Genomic DNA, 15,917 nt, shown 5'->3' with positions numbered 1-15,917 from the left:
AAACACAAAAAATTGCAGCTTTGATTCTAATACCACTGAAAGAAAAGGAGAAAAAATAAGAAAAGAAAGATTCACCTTACCTGTATTGTAGTCTAAATTTTAGCTGTTCATCTTCCTGTTGAGTTGAACCACGAGCTATAGTGCCTTTTATTGGCTTTGCTTCCAAAATTCCATTTCTATCTAACCGAAGAAATCTCTCAGGAGAAGAACAACAGATGCTTAGATCCTCCTCCTTAAAATTAAGCCAGGCAGCATATGGCGCAGGATTTTTTTCCCTGAGGTTAAGATAAAGTCCCAAAGAATCTACTTCCTCTATTCTCCTTCTCATCTGAGTTGTAAGACACAGCTCATAGCTTTCTCCATCATTAATAAATGTCAGACACCTCTCAACATTTTTTATGTATTGATCTCTAGATTGATCACTAAGAAAACCTGCTTCGCATGGATTGGATGCCGCACACTGTGAAGTCTGCAACCTGATCTTTCCTCTAACAGGAGCTTTTAAGCTCAGAAGCTTGTGCTCTATATCATCCAACCACGGTGTGCTACTTCTTGTTCCATCATGCAAGGACATGACATAAACATCATTGTTATGATGATCAATCACTACAAAATTATCCACAAAGAAAAAGCAAGCATCCGGATCCCTTGATTTGTGACAATTAGATGCCACACCACACTCTACTTTAAGGTTATACCTGAAGTCAGGCAAATGAATATCAGTTGGATCCCTAAAAGAAATGGAACGAAAGTGGAAGCAATAAATATGCGCTTGCCCACATGCATAACTATAGAGTACATATAACACAACAGAAATTCACATTTTAAACCTTGTGCCGTAACCAAGGTCTTAAATTTCAATTTTGACTAAAATTTTGAGGCTACAAAAATACATAAATTTTGATATCGAAGTCAATTTTGATTTTTCTATTCAAAATTATGCAAATTACTAGTAAATCATGAAATTTTTTTTACCAAACAATAGAAATTATCAATAAACATGATAAGGCAAGAGTTAGAAGCAAAATATTGTTAAGACATGCATGTGGGGTATAAAGTGTAGTGAGTGTAATATAATAACTTATTAAACATATTCAATTAAAGTAAGTGAAATCCATAAATTAGTTAAATATTATTACATAAATACCAATAGTATAAATATAATTGAACAAATAAACTGTTGTAGCTAGTATATAACTTTTATTTTCCATACAATCTCAAAAGTATGAAAGCTATCATTCATATCCTTTTTGCAAGAATCATTGTTTCAATAAAAAAATTAAATTAAATTAATTAAGAGAGAAATTACAATTTGGGTCAAACCTCAAACTTTAAGTTCAAGAAAATTTTATTTTATAGTTAAAATTTAGCTGAATTTTCAAGATTCCATTAAATTTCGAACGATTCCTAGAAATGTCACAAAAATTTTGCAAGACGGAAATTGACTGAAATTTCAATTTCAAGGGTGGTGGAAAGCAGAAATTTCAACAAAAACTTCAATAATTTTGTGGAAATTTAAGACCATGGCTACAAGGTCATATTTGAAGTAAGATTCCATTATGAATGGCATGTTTCAACCGTAGAATCTGAAGAAAGATCGGCAATTTTATTTCTTACTTCTCTCACATTCTTTCTATGCTGTTTGAGATCTACCTTGTTGTATCATATATCAAAACAAATTCAGAACACTTGATTAAGAGAATTATCATCATTGAAGTAATGAAGCAGATAATGGATTATTATACTTAAATTCTAGGTCACCATGGGAGTGGTAAGTCAGATGACTGTCCTGAGATTCAAGCAAATTTACACAACCTGCTTGCAACACTTAATCAGTAATGGAAGAACTTCAGGCAACTGAGTGCAAATATGCAGCACCAATCAAATTTACACAAATCTGATCGCAACACTCAATCTGCAGTGGAAGAAGTTTCAGGCTAGTGAGTGCAAATGCGCAGCTTTACAAGCAGTCACTTTGTGTAAAATTGCCTGAAGGTCAGGATGGCAGGCACCAACTCACCCCTCCCTGTACCCCAATTAGTAGAACTAACACAGCATAATGGACATGTTGAAACATCAGAAGCTATTAGATTATTCTATGTTACAAGTTTCCTACAACAATCTGTCCATTTTCTGAGAGGAATATGGTCAGAAATTCTTTTGTGGATAACTGAGTTGAGCCTCTATGATGCTGGACCAATTGGCGCAAAAGGAGGATGCAGGAAAATAGGAGAAAACAGTGGGAAAATAAAGGAGAGACAATAAAATTCCTTGCCTTTTAAAACATCAAATTGTAATGATCAAGTTTCATGGGAGAAGTTAACAATAAATAAAAAGGCACTCAAAGCATAGGAAAATCAATTGAAATTTAGCTAAATTTGTATCAAGATGTAAAAAAATTATTCTATAATTGAATATTATAATACCACATACCCAATGTAGCCAATATACCCGCCAAAAAAGTCAAATGGCAGTCCTTCATATTCTTTTTCTTCATAACAAAAAGATTGGAGTTCCTAATAAACAGATCAGACACGAAATATTTATTAAAACTGGATCATCTAAACATATTTAGAGTCTACACAATTTTGTGATATGTACGAATCATAAGGATCTAAGATCTTATGACGAGATCAGATTGTATATAGGAAAAGCCAAAAGAAAAGACAGCAAATATACACTATATTACAAAGAAACAAAAGCTAAAAAGATGGTATCCAAGTTTTTAGACACGACAAAGTATCATCATATTCACACCAGAAAGATTGTATTCCATGAAGACTGAAGATACAAATATTAACGTGCACCATGTGTCCTAAAACAGGAGACAATTATTACAGGAAACAACTATTTTTTTGTTTGGATTATGACATAACTTATGCCTGGCCCATAATCATCAATCAAGTTAACCCAGTGGTATGATATACTCAAGATGCACCGCTAAAACTCCTCATGAAAGAAGATCAAAACCTCATCATCTGTCCACTTTCATCTCTGGAGTTTAATTAGAATTTTATTAGCATCTTATACAGTTTCTAGTCATAATTTATGGTTAATTTTAACTTAATGTTTGGTATTCATATCCAAAGAGGATATAAAAGTGAATTTTTCATTTTTGTACACTGATAAAGGTTGAGACATATAAGAAGCATTGCATGTTGCATTTTTATGTGGTTATCACAAGAAGATAGCTAAAGATTCTCCTTGACAGATGGTAAAAATGTTGAAATGGACCAAAGTGAGTAATGACTTAAGGATTTAACCCTCAAGACGCCATAAGCCTTTTGAGAATTTGTTTTTTAAAATAAATGTTAATTAAATTATATATTTTTTAAATAAAGATAAAATTTAAAAAATCACAAATATAATGTAAAAAAAAAATAGATATACTTCGCAAACTACTTGTTGGCCATTCAAAAATTTCTAACTTGATACATGACAAGAGATAGCTATACTATTACAAAGTTCAAACTATTTTCATGATCTAAGATACAACTCTCAATTATTTTGAAAAGATTGAGGTTCAAGAATTCCATAAATCAACTCATATTATGACATTCATTTTATACAAACATGTAGTTAAAATTTTCTAACCAATTCTAACTTGAGAATCACACACCCAAAATGCAATAGCCTCAACTAAAAAGGCACAAAAAGGCGTGTCTTTCGTAAAAATGCATAAGCCTCACCATGTAATGAGTTAGCTATTTTGAAATTTGGTATTTAAGATTGAGCCTCAAGGCATTTTAGGCATGCCTTGACTTGAGGTGCGCCTCAATTGAGCATTTTAAAGACTGCTTAAAGTTATATTTGGTTCTCAAAATGTCTATTCTTAGGAATAGAATGGTCATAGCACAGGGATTTGATAGCTTAAAAGAAGGTGTTGTCATCATTTAGCATATGACAATAAAAAAGTTTGTGTTATTCCATCAAACAAGGAATAAGATAACATTCTTCTAGTTAAATATGGGAATTGTAATTCCTTTCTATTTCATGCTATGGATTAATTAAAACATCTGCAATGTCATTTATTTTTGTATGACAACACTTTTTGTAAGTTATCAAATTCCTATACCATGACCATTCTTTTCTTAGGAATAGACATTTCGTAAACCAAACATAACCTAAATGTTGCAAATGAATACCTCTATAATGAATTAAACCCAGTAACAATAGGTAACAGGACAGAAAGATAACCTTGTGAGGTGCTCATACTCATACTCAAGTATTAAAAAGCACCCAATTGTCAGAACATCACCAGTTAAATACCTTGTTCAGAAAATCAAAGAAACCATCATGCAAAAATGTGTTTTTGATGGAGCCTTGTGCATCTTTGATCAAAAGATAACCTCCACTTTTACAATTTGTGTCACTGAAAAAGGACAAAATCAGATGTTATTCTCATGAGAAATATCATACTCATACAAGTTTGGTAACTGCAAACTACTTGCACCTGGTTATCCAACCAAACCCTCAAAGGAAATAACTAAATTAATGTTTATTCAAACCTTTGATCTGACAATCTGAATGTAACTTGCTTCCAAAGTGATCCACCTTTACCACCCATAAATGAAAAGCGCGCCCTTCCCTGAACACAGGTGGCAAACAATTTTTGGATTTTCACCATCAAGATGCAATAGCAAACTTTACCAAAAAATAAATAAATGACAACAGAGAAAGTGAAAAATATAAAAGTGGAAGCACATTATAAGAAGCACAATAATTTCCTGAGAATCTCTTATCCCTCTATAGATACATAGATAAGATATCCGATTAGATATAGGTATCTATGTAACAATTTCTGTTCAGGGTTTCCAAAAACAAAGAAAGGACAACAATGAAAGTGAAAAATATAAAAGGGGAAACACATTATAACCAATCCAAAATTCATATTGACAGTCACATAGGCCATGTTCCTGCAACCAAACATTACAGGGCTTCCCAGAATACTTGCCTCCCTGATAATTTTTTTTTATTTTTTAAAAAGAGAAAATCAGATTTCAGTAGAAAGAAAGCACGATGGCAGAAAGGATTAAACAATCTTTCAAACACAGAATTTTTTTTATAACAAAAGAAATTTATTAAGAAAGAGAAGAGAAAAAATACAGCTATCAAACATAAGAAAATGAAGGAGTGTGAACACCAAGCTACTTTCTTGCATTGTTTTAAAAACTTTTGGTTTTCTATAGTCATCATTTGTATACACACGAGCTTATATTATTGAATATATTAATCATATCAATTATATAATAGTAGCTAAAATTCTACACATGACTTTCTTTGTGGAAAGAAAAGCTTAATTGTTACAATGAGGGATTTACGAAAATGTTCTAATTAAATTATAACTTACGTGGACAGCTTTTCAATGAAGAAAGTGGTCTATAGTTTTGAGAATCCATATTTCTTTTACCTACCATGATCTTACATGCATATATATCTCAAAATGACACAAAAGTGACAAATACATTTCAATGCACATAAAAACCAATCACTTAAGAATTTCAATTTTCAATCTAGAGTTTGTGTCATTTTAACCTACACGTCAATACTCATTTTCATAAATAAATTTATAATACTTTCTGTAATAACCAAGTTCTTAGGCGGCGTTTGTTTGATCTGAATGACCTTTGAATAGAGGTTACGTTAGAATTAGTTCACTAAATAAGTGAACCGGTTAGACATCAAAGTGTTTGGTAGCAGTTCTGAATTTTTTTAAAATTCCTCTGACAGAATCAGACATGGAAACATGTCTAATTTAGATTCAGAGGTCACTTTTCCAATTGTGTCTCTTAAAAAAATGAAAATGATAAAAAACTTAATACCCAAGTGAATAAAATTACAATAATAAATTTTATTTTTGAACAATAATAAATTTTACTTCTGTACAATAATAAATTATATTATTTTTATTTATAATTATTAATAAAATATATGACAATAAATATTATTTATGTTAAATTAAAAATTTTAACTTATGTGATTGCTCATTAATTTATCAAATATTTACACTCTTCAGCATTGAGAAGGTTAAAATTGAAATCAACACATATTTAGATATTAAATATCAAATTATTAAAATAATTCAGATTTTAAATTCAGTAACCGGTTCAAGTTCAATTCAGAACTAGTTCACAAAATTATATTTGAATTCGATGTTCAGCACTAGACACTTAATTTTACCAAATGCCCCCTCATTATCTAAAATCATGCCCCCATTGACATTTCCTAAGCTATTATAAACAAAATATAAACCTAGTTCTTTCGGAAATCTTCCACAGACTTGCCCACTTTTATGTTCAATTGAAGTTTCCTCAACGATAAGTTTTTCCAAGCAAAAAAAATTTTGGTCAAAGTTCAGAACATAGCATGTAAGAGCGAGTTAAACTTAAATCAGAATCAAAAGAAGGAAACTTGGGTAGTCTATGCTTTAGTAAAGGCTTTACGCATTAAAAAACTAAAATGCAACACAAAAACAGAGTATAAAATTAAAGATGCAAAAAATACAATGGTGCATCATGTGGCCTCCACTGGGGAGGTTGTGGGTTGACTGGGTTCTAGAATTCTAGTCCCCCTCCTTGATGCATGGGGGCTTCCCTAAAAAAAGGAACAAAATTTAAAATGAATTTTTTTTATAAAAAATGCAGAAATATAAAGTTATTAAAGCAAGATATTATGGTTATTAAAAGCTCCCATCAAGAAAAAGGCGCATTATACAGCAAGTGCAGAGAAAACTCAAAAATGAGGTTCCCTGAAAACTCAAAAATGAGGTTCCCTGCACTGGGCATATGCCTAGGCAGCTAGGTGTGGGGCTTAGGTCCAGATGCTGCCACCGGGGAGGGGGGGATGCGTGCTTATTGCATATTGCCCTCATTCAGCAGAATCAACAGCATATGTTCTCCTTCTAGAACAATCAGCCCCTTATTTATGTGGAAAATCATTCAAGACTTCAAAAAGATTGTAATTTTTTACTCTTCCCTTTCCATTAAATTAAGAATTTACATTTAAAAAAGGAAACACCCACCCATTTGAGCTCAATAAAAAATACTTAAAAATCAAAGTCCCACAGAATAAAGAATCAACTCTCCCCTTCAAGAACAAAACCGAAAATTTTCACTACGGTTTGGCTCTCCTAGTTTCAAGTTCAAAGACATCACCTAAAAAATAAGGTTTAAGAAAAATTGAATCTAGCATAAAAACGACTAAAAAGAAAAATGCCAGCAAAAATTATTCTTAAAAATGCTTCGTGCAATATTGGTCAAATTTGGTCCATTATCCGAGGTTCTTAGACAAATTTGGAAGTTAGTCAACCCTCTAACTTGTGCCTTTTTTATACAAAATTTTTCTAAATGCTTAAAGAAATCCATGAAATTAAGCCAAATCAAGTAAAGGATTTTTGTTTCAAGCCAGGATAACATAATTGAAGTCTAAATAAATAAACTTTAATCATTATGCATTGTGTTAGGGCTTGACAGCGTGACCTCGGTTAAATGGGGAGGAGAGATGTCTTCATTTGTCCTCGCCAGGGATTTTTATACTGGATGTTGAATTACTCGGATGATGGCTTGTGTGGTTGTCTTGTTGATTGAATATAACAACTAGTTCAACGTACATTGAGTATGAAGGTCGCTTGTCTTCATGAATTCATTATTGTTGGAACTGATATTTCATGACTATGAATAGCTTCCGAAAACCTCTCGAGTGTTCATGACAGCCGGATTGAACATGTAGTTATTGGCTGACTCTATCGAGAGAGAGCCTTGATGAGTGCCGCGCGGCCCATTAATTGAGTTTAAATTGGGGGTCCGTGACACTGGTATCAAAGCACGGTGTGCGTGAGCCCAGTGGGCGTGAACACTATTAGTTGTAAAGGGAGACTTTAAAATTTTGTAAAACAGAACAATGTTGAAACATGTGAGGCAAGGGATGACTCGAGAGAAAGGCGTGCCAATTGAGTTGAGGCCACCAAAGAGAAAATTGATTTTGAAAACAGAATTGTGGAACTTGAGTAAGTTGCTCCATGTATAAGAATCCTTGGTATGGAGTAGTTGAAAACCTTGAGAATAGGTTGAAATACATTGAGGGCGTGATGCCATCTCCCATATCATGAAGGAGAAAGACAAACAGAGCTTGTGGCATTCGAAAGGAGGATTGAGTAGTCGGAAACTCATAGAGGGCGTGATTTCATACATAGTCCTAAGGGGTAGTGCCAATAGAGCTTGAGGCCTCCCTACGGGAAGCAGACCAATAGAGATTGAGGTTTGTTAGAAAGTATTGAGCCGTCGCTTTGAGTAAGCTAAAACACATTGAGGGTGTGATGCCATCCACCATCCCAAGGGGTAGCGCCAATAGAGCTTGAGGCCTCCCTATAGGAAGCGGATCAATAGAGCTTGAGGTCTACCAGAGAATATTGAGTTATTGGAAGCCTTGAGTAGGCTGAATCACATCGCCGGTGTGATGCCATCCAGAATCCCAAGGGGTAGTTCCAATAGAGCTTGAGGCCTCCCTACAAGAAACAGACCAATAGAGCTTGAGGTCTGTCAAAAGCCTTGAATAGGCTGAAAGACATCGAGGTCGGATGAAATTCATAATCCCACGAGGTTGAGCCAATAGAGCTTGAGGCCTCCCTATGGGAGTGAATTGAGATCATTACTTATGTTACACATATAGAGGATGTAAAAAGAATCCATGACAATTTGATGGGTAAGTGAGCAGAGGACTTTCAGTAGGACTACAAAGAGATGGTAACAGTTCCCGCCAAGTACCCAGGAAAGTAGGCAAGGTGTCATGCCAAGTGCTAAAGGGGTTGGCCGGATGAACGCTACATGCTCTGATAAGTCAACATGGCAGAGAAAGGGTAATGGTTCACACCAAGTGCCCAGGAAAGTAGGTAGGGTGTCACTCCATGCGCTAAAGGATTGGCAAGGTGAACGATGCATGCTTCAGTTCGTATGGCAGGGAAAGGATAATAGTTCACGCCAAGTACCTAGGAAAGCAGGCAGGGTGACACACCAAAGCGTGAAAAGGGTAGGCAGGGTGAACATTGCACTCTCTAACCAAGTTAATATAGAGACTTGGAAGCCTTTGGTGACTTGAACGATGGTATGATGCAAGATTCGGTAGATTTCGATACCCAAAAGACAACCAACTGGAATTGATGAGTCGTATGCCTTTTCGATTCTTTACCGGTCAATTGTCGTAGTTACCTCACATAGTCGATGAGTCGTCTCCTTTTTTTCAGATCCTCAACTGTCAGTTGCCATAGTTATCTCACACAATCGATGAGTCATATCCTTTTCAGTCCTTTACCAACCAGTTGTCGTAGTTACCTCACATAGTGGATGAGTCGGATACCTTTTTTAGTCCTTTACTAGTCAGTTGTCATAGTTACCTCACACAGTGGATGAGTCGTATCCTTTTTTAGTTCTTTACAAGTTAGTGGTTGTATTTCTCTCATACCATGGATGAGTCGTATAGAGTAGAGACTAAATATGTAGAGTATAACTTGGTAGACATGTAGTTAATGATGAAGGTCATCAATAGCAAAGAGTGGGAAGTCTTCTTACAAATACATTGACGAAGTCGTCGATAGAGTGGGGGAGAATGTTAGGGCTTGATAGTGTGACCTCGGTTAAATGGGGAGGAGAGATGTCTTCACTTGTCCTCACCAGGGATTTTTATACTGGATGTTGAATTACTCGAATGATGGCTTGGGTGGTTGTCTTGTTGATTGAATATAAACAACTAGTTCCACATACATTAAGTATGAAGGTCATTTGTCATCATGAATTTATTATTGTTGGAACTGATATTTCATGACTATGAATGACTTCCGAAAACCTTCCGAGTGTTCATGACAACTAGATTGAACATGTAGTTATTGGCCGACTCTGCCGAGGGAGAGCCTCAACGAGTGCCGCGCGGCCCGTTAATTGAGTTTAAATTGGGGGTCCGTGACACATTGCCTTAACTGATTGTTATTAACAAAATAATTGTCTACGTAATAAATATTTATCACATGTTTTTTTTTTTTTTTTTTTCTCAATGTGCATTTTTCATCTTTGTCTAGGTCACGCATACACCTTGTGCCTACCACCTAGGCCCCAAGTACCATTTATGCATTAGTGTGCATTGCTGCTTTAAAGACTATAGTTGGGGCAATCTAGATATATTTATAAACAAACCTTTTCAGTAGAGGAACTGTCTAACCAAAAGGTGTTTTGAGCCGTATCATCTCCAAAGAGAGCACAGAATATATATCTTGCCCCACCAACTTGAGCAGCCAAGCCATCAAATTTCCTCCAGTTCAACTTCAGAAATTTAGTACCAATGCTTGGACAGGAAAGATTTGTGACATTGCAAGGGTTGAAATTACTCCTCCCATTTAAGCCTTTCATTGATCGATTAGTTTCAGCAACTTCTCTGAATAATCGATGAGCACGGGCCATCTGCATGCATGCTAAATAAAGTTTAGTGCTCAGAAAAAAATAATTGGCTCTTGCATGATAAAATATGAAAGGAAAAAGACATGACTGGCAGCAAACAGCTATGCCATATAGTGTAGGTGGGGAATTAAACACAGATGCAGGAGTTTGAACCATCTCACTAATTAATAAGATCAATATTGGGGATGTAGCCAACCAAAAGTAACCTAAAACATGGAACATTCCAGTTTGTAGAGCAGGAAAGGAATCAGAGTACGACACATGCGTTATAATGCAGTATTAGGGATATGCTAATATATATACATATAGGCCAATAAGTGATGGCAGTTATATACTAAGAGATGTTTAAGTGTTCCTTTTGTTTTTTTTTTTTAAGGTGAACTAGAGCAATAATGACTGTAAAGATAATTATCAAGCATTAATGCTCTATTTTTACTAATAAAAATTTATCCTGTACAGAAAAATATTGAATTAAAACTTCATATAGCTAGATTTAGTGTTCCAAATGAAAATATATCATATGTTTTGACCATTCATACCAATCCACAGTTCACTAAGGCTTTAGCATTTTCTGTTAAAAGTATGAGCGAACCCAAGAATGGAGATTGCCACTGCCCTTTTCAGGTACTTCAAACCATCAATAATCAGCATATTAATGATCTCCCCCAGCTGTTTTTTTTTTTTTTTAATAAATTAACAATTTATTGAAGGAGAGAAGAATGTTCATCAGAAAAAACTAAGAGAAATGAAAATTGAAAAATAGAACGAGAATAGAAAATCCTCCCTTTACATCAATAACAAGAAATTACAACAAAAATTCATCATACTCTGAAAGCCAACTCAATGAAGCGGAGCCAACCAGTCCCGCTGCAGATCTTCCTAATAAACACAACGAAAAAAGCTGTTAGCCAACACCCGCAGCAACCCAAGATACACCACTCTAATTCCACAGAAAATTATTAGCAGTAGCCACCCCTTTGAAAATTCTAGTGCTCCTCTCCAACCAGACACCAAATAATAGCCATAACAGTGCATCTCCACAAGGCTTTTCTATCCTTCTCTTTACCCAAACCCCAAAATGTGATTGTGCAAAAAAGCCTTTAAAGTGGAGGGACAACCCAATCCTCACCAAAAATACCAAAAAGTTTATTCCAGGCTGCCCAAGTAAAAGGGCAACGAAGAAACAGATGTGACGACAAGTCTCACCACTCCTCAAACAATGGACAGAAATATCTGGTGACAGGGCCTTATTAGGGCTTCTCTTCTGAAGCAAATCATTAGTATTAATTCTTTCAAGAACCACAATCCAAATAAAAGCTTTTATTTTTTAGGGAGCTTTAGCTTTCCAGATTGAAGAATACAAACCAAAAGGATTCGTATTAGGGACACTAGTCAAGAACGAGAAAAAAATATTTACAATAGAACTCCCCAGAAGGATCTAAACTCCAAACCCTTTTCTCACTCCCAAATGAATGTGAAAAGAATCAAGCAAAATGGTTAAAAGAACCAACTCATTAATCTCCATGTCATTCGAATTTCTCCCAAAATGAAAATTCCAAAAGAGACTATCCCCTTGTAAAATAAAATAAAATAAAATAATCAGAAATAGGGGTATCATGAAGAATAGAGACTCCATAAAAAATGAGTGAAGACAATAGCCAAAGGCATCTCCCCAAACCAAATATCCTCCAAAAAACAAACTTGCTCCCCATTACCCACCATATAGCGGACTTTTGGAAAGAAATAATCATAAATCTGAAACATGAATTTCCACCCATTTTGTAGTAGGCCAAATTTACTGTGAATCACTTATGCCAAAAAGAGTTAGGCTCTAAAGGAAAGTGTCATAACCATACGATATCCCCACCAAAGAAATGTTCTTGGACACCAAACTACCAAGACCCAAACCTCCCTCCCTTTTAGACCTACACACAATCTCCCAACCTACAAGGAGATCATTATTACTCTCTCCCTCCCCCCACCCCCAACCACAAGAAGTTCCGTATTAATTTTTCAAGCCCCTATGCCACTCTCACAGGAATTCTAAAAAGAGAAAGATAATACAAAGGAATGGAGGATAGACGCGTGTGGATAAGAGTATAGAACCCACTAAGGCAAAGAAAGCTCATTCCCACCTAGACCGGAAAAACAGATAAAAATATGTTATTCCGAACCAAATCCAACCCACTTAAAATTCAAATTTTTGGGTCCTAACTTCCCAATGGTTAAGTTTAATATGAATTCCATTGATTTCAAGTCATCTGATTTTAGAAAATTTAAAATTTATTTCTTTAAATTTGGAATCGAAAATTTAATCAACTACTGAATTTACAGACAAAGATTATTCTAACATGTACAATTTAAATTAGCCCCCGTAAAATTTTCAATTTAATTCCAAATGAGCATTGAACCAAGACCCAAATTCAAATTTATCAAACTCAAACTAAGACCCAAATCAAATTCACACTCAGATCTAAAATTCATATATAAACCTACACTGGAAATTGCATCCAAGTCCATACCCAAATCAAAAATCAAGACCCAATTAATCCATGCACATAACAAAAAATGAAATAATGGAAATAATTTTTTTTTTCTTTTTATTTAAAAAAAAAAAAGGAAAAAAAAAATAACAATAGAGCAGCAGTACTGCTCTTCATCCACATGCTCACACAAAATCGCCCCTCTCGACCCATCGCCCCGATGCTTCCGCAGCAAGAACAGTCACTGCCAATCCCTCCAATCACTTTGTCGAAAGAGGTTTATAAATAGACCCAGGGCAAACATCAGGGGGGGCAAGAGGAAGAAAACCAAATTTGGGGAGAGAATTTCAATTTGAAAATGGGTGAGGGAGAGATCACCTCCTAAAAAAAAATCAAAAAGAAGAAATTAGAAGAAATCAAAAGAGAAAATTAGAAGAAAATAAAGAAGAGAGCAGCACCTCACTACCATAGCCTCTCCATCCCCGCCGCTCCACCACCCCTGTGCACCTTGCCAGAGTCACACGACTCACTGCCAAAAGACCTCTTCCGGGAGGTGGCGCTCTCTCTCTCTCTCTCTATGCATGAAAAAGAAAAGGGGAGAGGGCTTTGAACTCCTTTTCCTTTTGAGAACAATAAAAGGAAGTTGAAGGAAAGGAGCTGGAACTGACAGAACACTTTACACTTCCCAAAGCTTCCCATCCCTTTTCTTTTCTTTCTCCTTTTTTTGAAAAGACAAATCATTTATTTTGGTTTTATTGCTTGTTTTATAAATACTTTATTTATTTCTTTGCTTGCTTTTCCCTTTTATTGTTTTTTATTGACTAGTTTATTCAAAATAAAAGGGAAAAAGAAAGTAAATATGGCGCACACACACACACACATACATATGTACATGTGTGTTAATGGGTATTTATACATCTATATCCACATACGTATATCTAGTTATATTTGTATACATATATATATAAATCTGTGTGTGTGTGTGTATAAGTGCACTCACATAGAATTCATGTGTAAGGTGAAGAAGCTTTTTTGTTTAATTTATTTCTTTGCTTCCTTTCCCCTTCTATTGTTTTTTATTGACTAGTTTATTCAAAATAAAAGGGAAAAAGAAAGTAAAAATGGCATATATACATATATATATATATGTGTGTGTGTGTGTGTGTGTGTGCGCGCGCGCGCGCGCGCGCGTGTGTGCATGTGTGTTAATGGGTATTTATACATCTATATCCATAACGTATATCTAGTTATACTTGTGAGCACGATTTTATACATCTATATAATGTTTCTAACTTTCTATGTGTGTGTGTGTGTATACGAGGCCTGCGTAAGTTTGCATATATACATATATACATATATATGTACATACACATCTATATGCTTATATATGATATTTATATATCTACATATATGTGGGGTGTGTGAGTTTGTGTATATATATACATCAAACATATATATGTACAATATTTCTATATTTCATATATATGAGTGGTGCATGAGTTTGAATATATATGTACCATATCTATATATATGTGTATAGGTACAAGTGTTCAACACCACTGTAGATTTGATTAATCATATACATATATCTTGAGCATGTACATATGTGTGTGTATGGATTTTTATTTATTTATTTATTTATCTTTAATAAAGTTTTATTATTAACTTTTGACTCGGCATGTTTAATGGTTAAGCCTTTTTTCTAAGTCAGCAATTGAGTATAAAGTTCAAAGCGGCTGTTTTATTCATTTTTATTTCTTATTCTTCTTCTTCTTCTAAAAAAAAAATACCAAGAAATTAAAATTTTCCAACAATGCCCTTAAATTTTCAAAAATGACAAATGCCCCTTGATTTCAAAAATCACCTGGAAAATCTCAAAAAAATTCTAAGAATTCTTGAAATTTTTCTAGAAACCAAGGGAGCATTTTCAGTCTACTTTTGTCTATTTTTTGCGCTAAACTTTGGACTGCTAAACAGATTTTCAAATGGGTGCAAAGGAAAATATTGAAAGGCTAGTAAATCACACAATAGGATATTGAAGGTCCTTGGATTCAAACTGGAATAACCATAGGTTAATTAGAAACCGTTTGTTGGATAGGTGTGTAGGGGTTGCTAGTACCTTCCCCTCGCATAATTGAACTCCTGAACCTGACTTTGGTAACACAGACCATGGCTATCAATTCTTTGGCCCATAAGTTTAGCCTAGAGACTAATAAATTGGTAATAATTAGATGACCTAATCGCACCTAGGAAAATGATAGGTTAGTGGCGACTCCATTGAACTAAACAAAAACATAAATATAAGCACTTGCCATCCCCGAGTTGAGGCAGTTGGGCCCCCATCCCGTGGTCCGCACATTATGACACTTTAAGAAGCTTCGCATGCTGAAATCTCTGACAAATCTGCTGTAGTCCTAATATCCTCACAACTGGCCTAATGAATCAATGAAGGAACAATGCTTCCCTGTTTAATTTTGTCTGTACCTCAGACAACTGCTGTAGGTTCTTTCAGGCCCCCATCCATCAAGAGAGGCCCATCAAACAAAACTGACTTTTTAATTGTTATGGGCTTTTCCTTTTCCACCCAAACTAAGCCGGCCCGTTACCCATCCTTTGGCCTGCTGGATAGACAAGCTTCAAGTTTAGACCTCCTGGCCCAAACCTTGTAATATATAGGTTACTGTCAATATTTATGACCCTCAGCCCATGACTCAGTCCATTTCCTTTAGGGAAATAATTTTTAAAATTTAAATCAGATTTGGGTCTTGATATTGCCCGAGAATCACTCCCACCCAACTTCACGCGTTCCAATTTTGATGACTTGCCTTGCTGAGTTTTCACAGCTGATATCGCCAGAATTGTCCCATCTCTAATCACAAGATCCTCCATATTTTAGCCTCTCTACACAGCTTCATTCATCAGGGATAGGGGTGGCAAAACGGGTCGAAACCCAACAGGTGACCCGTGACATGCCCATTTAAACCGGGTTTGA

General features: G+C 35.1%; 1 protein-coding gene across 6 annotated transcripts in view; it reads right to left on the bottom strand.

The window, feature by feature from the left end:
• LOC131165636 (aminodeoxychorismate synthase, chloroplastic) overlaps nucleotides 1-15,917 on the bottom strand; it is a 46,411-nt gene that overhangs the window by 5,176 nt on the left and 25,318 nt on the right. For 3 of the 6 annotated variants that reach the window (XR_009139622.1, XR_009139621.1, XM_058123585.1), the window contains 5 exons: nucleotides 10,182-10,456; nucleotides 4,509-4,588; nucleotides 4,270-4,372; nucleotides 2,434-2,516; nucleotides 81-698 (listed from right to left, as the gene is read on the bottom strand). Coding sequence is in view for 3 of the 6 variants with exons in the window: in XM_058123585.1 (XP_057979568.1) it covers nucleotides 81-698; nucleotides 2,434-2,516; nucleotides 4,270-4,372; nucleotides 4,509-4,588; nucleotides 10,182-10,456 (1,159 nt within the window). In the remaining 3 variants the exon portion in view is untranslated. Of the gene's footprint in view, nucleotides 1-75; nucleotides 699-2,433; nucleotides 2,517-4,269; nucleotides 4,373-4,508; nucleotides 4,589-10,181; nucleotides 10,457-15,917 lie in introns of all 6 variants that reach the window. The other 3 variants (XR_009139623.1, XM_058123587.1, XM_058123586.1) reach the window with 2 other exon arrangements.

This window comes from Malania oleifera, chromosome 10 (assembly GCF_029873635.1).
Source record: "Malania oleifera isolate guangnan ecotype guangnan chromosome 10, ASM2987363v1, whole genome shotgun sequence".
In the NCBI taxonomy this organism is placed as follows: domain Eukaryota; kingdom Viridiplantae; phylum Streptophyta; class Magnoliopsida; order Santalales; family Ximeniaceae; genus Malania; species Malania oleifera.
The sequence above is the reverse complement of the archived record's forward strand: the minus strand, read 5'-3'. Positions and strand labels throughout refer to the sequence as shown.